The following is a 6,584-nucleotide window of genomic DNA, read 5'->3' as shown; positions in this document are numbered from 1 at the left end:
CCCTGCACGTGGCGGGCCTTGAGACTGCGGGCGGCGCGGACCGGTGGGGCGGGGCGGCTGCACGCGGGCCACGCTCATTGGCAGCGGCCGGTGAGGGCTTGTCGGGGTAGGGGCTTCGGGGCCGCGCGCGGCCGGGGGCGCCCGAGCCCTGCCCTCCGCCGGGAATCCCGGCTCGTGGCGCTCTCGAGGCTCCCCTTGTTGGGTGCACGCCGACGTCCCCGAACCGACGGCGGGAAAGTTGGAGGGAGGGCGCGGACCCCCCGAGGGCCGCGCAGCCGGGGAGCCCGGGCCGGCCTGGTGTCCGGCGTCGAGCTGCCTGTGTCACTTGTCGCCTTTGTCTCCTTCCCGCAGGCTGGACTCAGGGAGTGCAGAGATCTCACAGCTTTCGTGGAAATGCTGGCGGGAAAGGGCGCCCTGGATGAGGGGCTCAGGGATCGCCGGTTTGCGGAGACTGGTCACTCTGACGCGACGGCCTGGACCAAAAGGGAAGCCGCTCCTGCCGCTGATCGCAGTGACAGGAGCAGGCGGCGGACCGAGGGCTGCCTGCGCGCGGGGTGGACCCCCGGGAGGACCTGGAGGGACCGCAGGCTGGTGGCGACCGGGTCGCGGGGGAGGAAGCTGAGGACATGGGGAGCCCCAGGTACCAGCCGCAGGGGAAGTATGTGGGGGGCGGCCTCAGGCGATGTCCGGCTTCATTTCCACACCCGATGGATGCGGGGTGGTTCTTCCCTGAGGCAGGAAGAGGACAAGGAGGACTTAAATCCTGTATGTCCAGGAGAGAGTGGAGGGGGAGACTCGGGGCATTTAGGATGAAATAAATGATGTGGGATACTGAAGGGAATTGCCAAAGAGAAGCAGAAGCAGCCAGACAGTACTTAACAACCGGAGCTGAGGTGGGAATGAGAGAAAGACCGAGAAACATTTGACACTCACCAGTTTCTCTGCCTCGGTTCCCTTCCTGTAAGAAAAGGGATAATAAACCTGTGAACTGTGTTAGCAGATGTCCCCCAGTACTTAGACTGACACGCACTTTGCAGTCCATAAATGTTGGCTGTTGTCAACATTGAATGTGTGAATTTATCTTTTTTTTTTTTTTTTTTTTTTTTTTTTTTTTTTTTTTTTTTTATCTTCCAGCAAACAGCAAGATAGAAACAGAGTTTCTGAAGAACTTGTTATGGTTGTCCAAGAAATGAAAAAATACTTCCCATCAGAGAGACACAGTAAACCGAGCACTCTGGATGCCCTCAACTATGCCCTTCGCTGGGTCCACAGCGTGCAAGGTGAACAGCTGGAGAGAAAATTCGATCCCACTCGTGTCAGCCAGTACTCGCAGGAGGCAGCCAGCAGTGTAGTCAGTGGGGTTTTAGTCAGAAATGCTTTGAGCCTTTTATGGTGCTTTATGTAAGATGAGCAAATCTTTAATTAATGTCTTCATTTTTCAACTTAAGAAGACCAGAAGAACCTTATTTGTGTAATAATTCAGTAACTCAATATTTTGCTGGTTTGTTACAAGAGCATAGAGTTTAGCATAAACATATTTTGAAGGCTGTTTGAAGGAACATTGTCTTCTATGGATATTAGGGGAAAATACATTTCACTAAACGCAGTTACCTTTCCCTGACATGCATAATTTTAAAATGTACTCGTGACATATGAGGATACTTCCAAAAATTCGTGGAAAAATGGACTTAAAAGATATGAATCTTTCCATGAACTTTTTGAAGACCCTCTGAAGCAGAAATTTACCAAATTAAAACAAACAATTGTAAACACTTTTTCCTTTTTCTCTCTGCATTTCTTCCCCAGGGATTTCATAAAGTCATATTCTCTTTAAGCACAAACCTCTGTGCTTTCATATATGATATATCGTTCCTGAATACTGGGGTAATGTTTTTGCCCTAAAAACTGTGTGTGTGTGTCTAGAATTTTGGGTTTCAGTAACTTGTTTTAGTACCTTAGATGTATCTTGCTCCTTGAGACCTAGAACATGCAGAATTCATAAAAGTCAGAATCCTAAGTTTATACAGTTATCAATATTTTAGGTGAAAGGCAGAAAATGATCTGGTTTTGAGGAAAGCCCCTAAGGCGTCTCATCCTAAAAAAAAAAAAAAAGCCAGCTTGATAGTGATAAAAATGATTTTTAAAGATTCTGTTGGCTGTGGACTATGTTTATTTCCCTGTGTCTCTTAGCATAACAGTGAGTTTTTCCAGATTCTCAGTCAAAACGGAGCACCTCAGGCAGATGTGACCGTGTACAGTCTTGAGGAGCTGGCCTCTATTGCTTCAGAACACACTTCCAAAAACACAGTAAGAATTCATGAATTTTGCCTTATCAACCTGGGTGATTTTTCAAAAGGGCTTTCTCTAGATGTAGATTTTCAAAAATATTAGCTGAAAGTTTCAGTAACCACAATTTGAGGTAAACAAAGGAGAAAACTGCTAAAGAGACATTGGGTAGTTTCTCCTGCCCTTGCCAGAGAAAACATCTGAAAACGGAAGCAGCACATTGTATGTTTTGTAGAGTGGCTTCACTCTCATTGGTTTTGAGGCGCCTTTATCTCCTTAGCGTCCCTGAGTTGTCTTGAATTAAGAGGAAAAAAATAATGCTGTAGAGTAATTTCCTGCATCTTATTTTAATCTCCGAATTAATTTCTATTTATATCATTCTTAGTTCCAATACCTACTACTTCTCAAGTTGTAACAACTGGATTTTACTTATTTATTTTTTAAAATTTGTCAATATACACAATAGTTGATTTTCATGTCCCTTTACTAAATTCCTCCTTTCCTTCTCTCCCTCCGTCCCTTCTCCCCCCATCAACCTCACATCTGTTCACTTGTCTTAACAAGTTCAAGTAATTGTTGTGATTGTTGTGTCTTCTTACCCTCCCCCTCCCTGTTTGTTTGTTTGTATATTTATTTATTTACTTTGATTAGCTCCCACAAGTATTTCTCTTTCTGTGCCTGGCTTATTTCACTTAATATGATTTTCTCTAAGTACATCCATGTTGCTGCAAATGGTAGTATTTCCTTTTTTTGTAAAGCAGAGTTGTATTCCATTGTGTAGGTATACCACAGCTTCCTTATCCACTCATCTGATGATGGACATTTAGGCTGATTTCAACCTTGGCTATTGTAACTAGTGCTGCAGTAAACATGGGAGTGCAAGTATCCCTTTGACATGATGGTTTCCATTCCTCTGGATATATTCCCAGCAGTGGAATAGCTGGGTCACATGGTAGATCTATCTGTAGTTGTTTGAGGAACTTCCTCATTTTGCCTAAAGGCTGCACCATTTTGCAGTCCCACCAACACTGTAGGAGGGTTCCTTTTTCTCCGCATCCTCACCAGCATTTGTCATTCTCAGTCTTTTGGATATTAGCCATTCTAACTGGAGTGAGATGGTATCTCAAAGTGATTTTGATTTGAATTTCCTGAATGCTGACTGATGTTGGGTATTTTTTCATGTGTCTGTGTAACAACTGGATTTTATAGAACAGGTGAGTTGAGATGCTGTCATCTTTTGTAAAATTTTGGAAGAGACCTTTAGTATATCTTTCTTGAATCTCTTGTCAGAATAATTAAGCTTCAAGTTTTATTAATATGGTGGAGATTACTTACTTTTATGTTTAGACTTCAATATAATTGTAACCTTAAGATTTTGTAATATTGGAACATGAGCTATTCCTAGTATATTATAATAGTGCTTATTTTACTAACTGGTGTGTGCATAGTACTATAGTAGGTGCTGTGGAGATTAAAAAAAAAAGTTTAAGAAAACATTTGCCCCTCAAGATCTTTAAAATAAAGCTAGAGAGGAAAACATACTGATGCTAGCAAACACAGACTGTTGCTGATCCTAAATAAATTATATTTATGTCTGGTGGAAGAAATTAGAGCAGCGATTCTTATGTAATGAGGTTTGTCAAGGACCACTTCTTGAAAAAGGTCAATCTTGAGCTTGGTCTTCAAGCACAGAATTCTGCGCTGGTGAAGAGAAGACAGGCCCTCCAGGTGTAAGGCACAGTTTGCAAAGGGCAAGGAATTGGAAGTGTATGTACCATATGTATGTCTAGTCTGCACAGACAGAATGAGCTGGTATATTTTATTTGTATAGAAATCAAACCTTCAGAAGGTGAAATGCAGATGTTATTACAATATTTAAGAAGCATGTTGGAGAAAATTATTTGGGGAGTCTTGCCGCTTCTTATTCCAATTATAGACCTTTGCCGCATGTTTTGGGATATTTTTACAGAAGCTCTAGCAAACATGCCTGTCATCCTTGCTTGCATCTAGGTCCCTCATCTCTTCTTTGCCCATCTTTCAAAACTATTGATTTCATTTCTCTTCCTCTTTCCTACATACACATTTTCAACCTTTAATTGTCCATATTTGTTTCTCTGCTTTCATTAATTATTTATTCATTCCATAAACATTTATTCAGAGGAGCTGTCATAGATGCTGGACTCGGCTATGACAGGATAGTCATGCAGTGTTGTTTGCCCACTCTTTCCCATTTCCCCACAGGTGTTTTTTCCTTCAGCATTGCTGTGTCTTTTCAACCTTTTCATCTTTGCTGATTACTGATGGCTATGATATTTCCCTTCCACAGAAGAACTTAATATGCCCTGAAAGTGTTGTCTTTTGGACCTCAGAATTTAGTTATGCCTTGCAGATATGATGTGCATCTACAAAAACTCAAAAGGAGTTTCTTGCTAACTAATCTGTGTGCCAGGATACTAGACTATTCTTTTAATCTCTAGTAACTTTGCCTCAGACCCTTGGCTAGAAACTGCTAATTTCCCCATTCCCAGTAATGTATTTATGAATAATAGAACTAAAAAAAGGGCCTGTGTGCACCCATGGGGCATGCTTTTATTTGTGGAGGATTTTGCAGCCAACCTTATAATGGGCAACTTTGATAGCTGAAAAATGAGGGGCCATTGTGGGCTAGAAATTTTAATGGTACCTTGGTTGCCCCATAATCAGTCAAAAAGTCAGCATTAGTTCACTCCTCTTAATCTACATCATGTGTTAAAGAGAACATTGCTAGAAGGAATTGACCCTTCTGGATGGGTATCATTTGTTAGGTTTTTGTTTTGTTTTGTTTTCCATTTATTAGAGTAAATATAAATGAGGCAATAATTTAAAAATTGTCCCTCATGATAGGCTCTGTAGCATATTCTGTTGCAAAGCCTATGGTAACATACAGACTTCTTTAAGTTTTCCTGCTAAAGTTGTGCTAGATAGTAGAGTTGCTCTAGATTGCCCACTGGACAAACGGAAAAATCTGTGCAGTTGCTGACACTACTTATTACACAAATAATACATCAGGTGTAATAAAGACCCAGTTGCAGGGGATTAACAAATGGTTAAAAGGACAAGACTCTTCATCTGGCCTAATCTTTAATCTATTTGATTTTGGTTTGTTTGCTTCATGAGGACCTTTAGCATACTTAAGGAGCATACGCCAAAATCTTGGTATTATCCTCCCGACAGTCAAAATAGTAGTCTCCCTGGTGTGCTGTATTCTCTCAAAAGTTTTAAATGTTTGAATGCAGCCATCTGTGAGATATCAAATGTTCTGTCTTCTAATGGAATGACAAAAAGTCAAAGAAATACATGAGCAGGAGGACACTGTAACATATTAATGACATGTTGAGACTGGAAACCTGAAATGATGGTAACTGAGAGTGGCACTCATGTCCTAAGTTTTGGCCACATTCTCACCTAGGCAAGAACCTGACAAAAAGGGAGGAATTGTTAAACAAAATTATGGGAGCCCATTGTTTTGGACTGAGCTCCTTCGCTAGTACCCAACAGGTAAGACCAAACCAAAATGGAGTCTCTCACGTTAAGTGCCACCTAATCAAACCAAAATTTTAAGAAAGCAGATAGATCTCAAAACAGACCAGTTTTTTCTCTCCTGACAGTAGGAGATTCCAGCATAATAAGGAAGTCTCCTCTGTTTTAAACCTTATGAAAAGGTAACGATGCTAATTAGCTTTTTTCCATCGTTCTGTTTCCCTGATCCCACCTTATATGACCCACTGTTCTGCTATTTCCCAGTGAAATTTGAGACCAAATAAGTCCATTTACAGTGATGACACAGAGTGATGTCAGTGCCTAAAGTTTTGGTCAGTCTCTCAAAACTGAGCAGTTGACCAAGAGGAGGGAATTGTTAATTTACATTTGACCTAAAGATTTCTTCAGACATAGTGAACTGTAGCCTAACTTGATGTGTAAACAGACTAACCTATTCTTGTAACCCAACTTGATGTGCAGGCAGACTGTGACCTACTCCTGTAACAAGTAGCTGAGTCTCAACCAGCTACGCAGCCGGCTGTCCTACACCTCATGTCCCTTTTTCTGTCTGTAAATCTCAACCAACCACGTGGCAATGGTGTAGGCTCTCTGAATCTGTTCTGACTCTAGGTAGGGGCTGCCCAATTCGCAAATCATTTTTATTCATTTTTTTCTTTTCTTGCTTAAATTAAACTCAGTTAAAAAAAAATACCTATAGGGGCCAGCCCGGTGGCGCACTGGATAGTGCGCCGCTTGGGAAGCGCGGTGGCGCACCCACC

At 42.0% G+C, this 6,584-nt stretch overlaps 1 protein-coding gene across 2 annotated transcripts in view; it reads left to right on the top strand.

The window, feature by feature from the left end:
- The first annotated feature begins 58 nt into the window (after nucleotides 1-58).
- The window catches only part of PER3 (period circadian clock 3), an 8,844-nt gene continuing 2,318 nt past the window's right edge, over nucleotides 59-6,584 (top strand). The window contains exons 1-4 of one of the 2 annotated variants that reach the window (XM_008570263.1): nucleotides 59-90; nucleotides 352-640; nucleotides 1,135-1,280; nucleotides 2,212-2,307. In XM_008570263.1, coding sequence (XP_008568485.1) covers nucleotides 627-640; nucleotides 1,135-1,280; nucleotides 2,212-2,264 — 213 coding nt within the window. In that variant the 5' untranslated portion in view covers nucleotides 59-90; nucleotides 352-626 and the 3' untranslated portion in view covers nucleotides 2,265-2,307. Of the gene's footprint in view, nucleotides 91-351; nucleotides 641-1,134; nucleotides 1,556-2,211; nucleotides 2,308-6,584 lie in introns of those variants that run through there. The other variant, XM_008570261.1, reaches the window with a different exon arrangement.

The sequence above is a fragment of the Galeopterus variegatus genome, unplaced genomic scaffold (assembly GCF_000696425.1).
Source record: "Galeopterus variegatus unplaced genomic scaffold, G_variegatus-3.0.2 Scaffold585, whole genome shotgun sequence".
NCBI classification, from domain to species: domain Eukaryota; kingdom Metazoa; phylum Chordata; class Mammalia; order Dermoptera; family Cynocephalidae; genus Galeopterus; species Galeopterus variegatus.
Note: the sequence above shows the minus strand (reverse complement) of the source record. Positions and strands in the feature narration are given on the sequence as shown.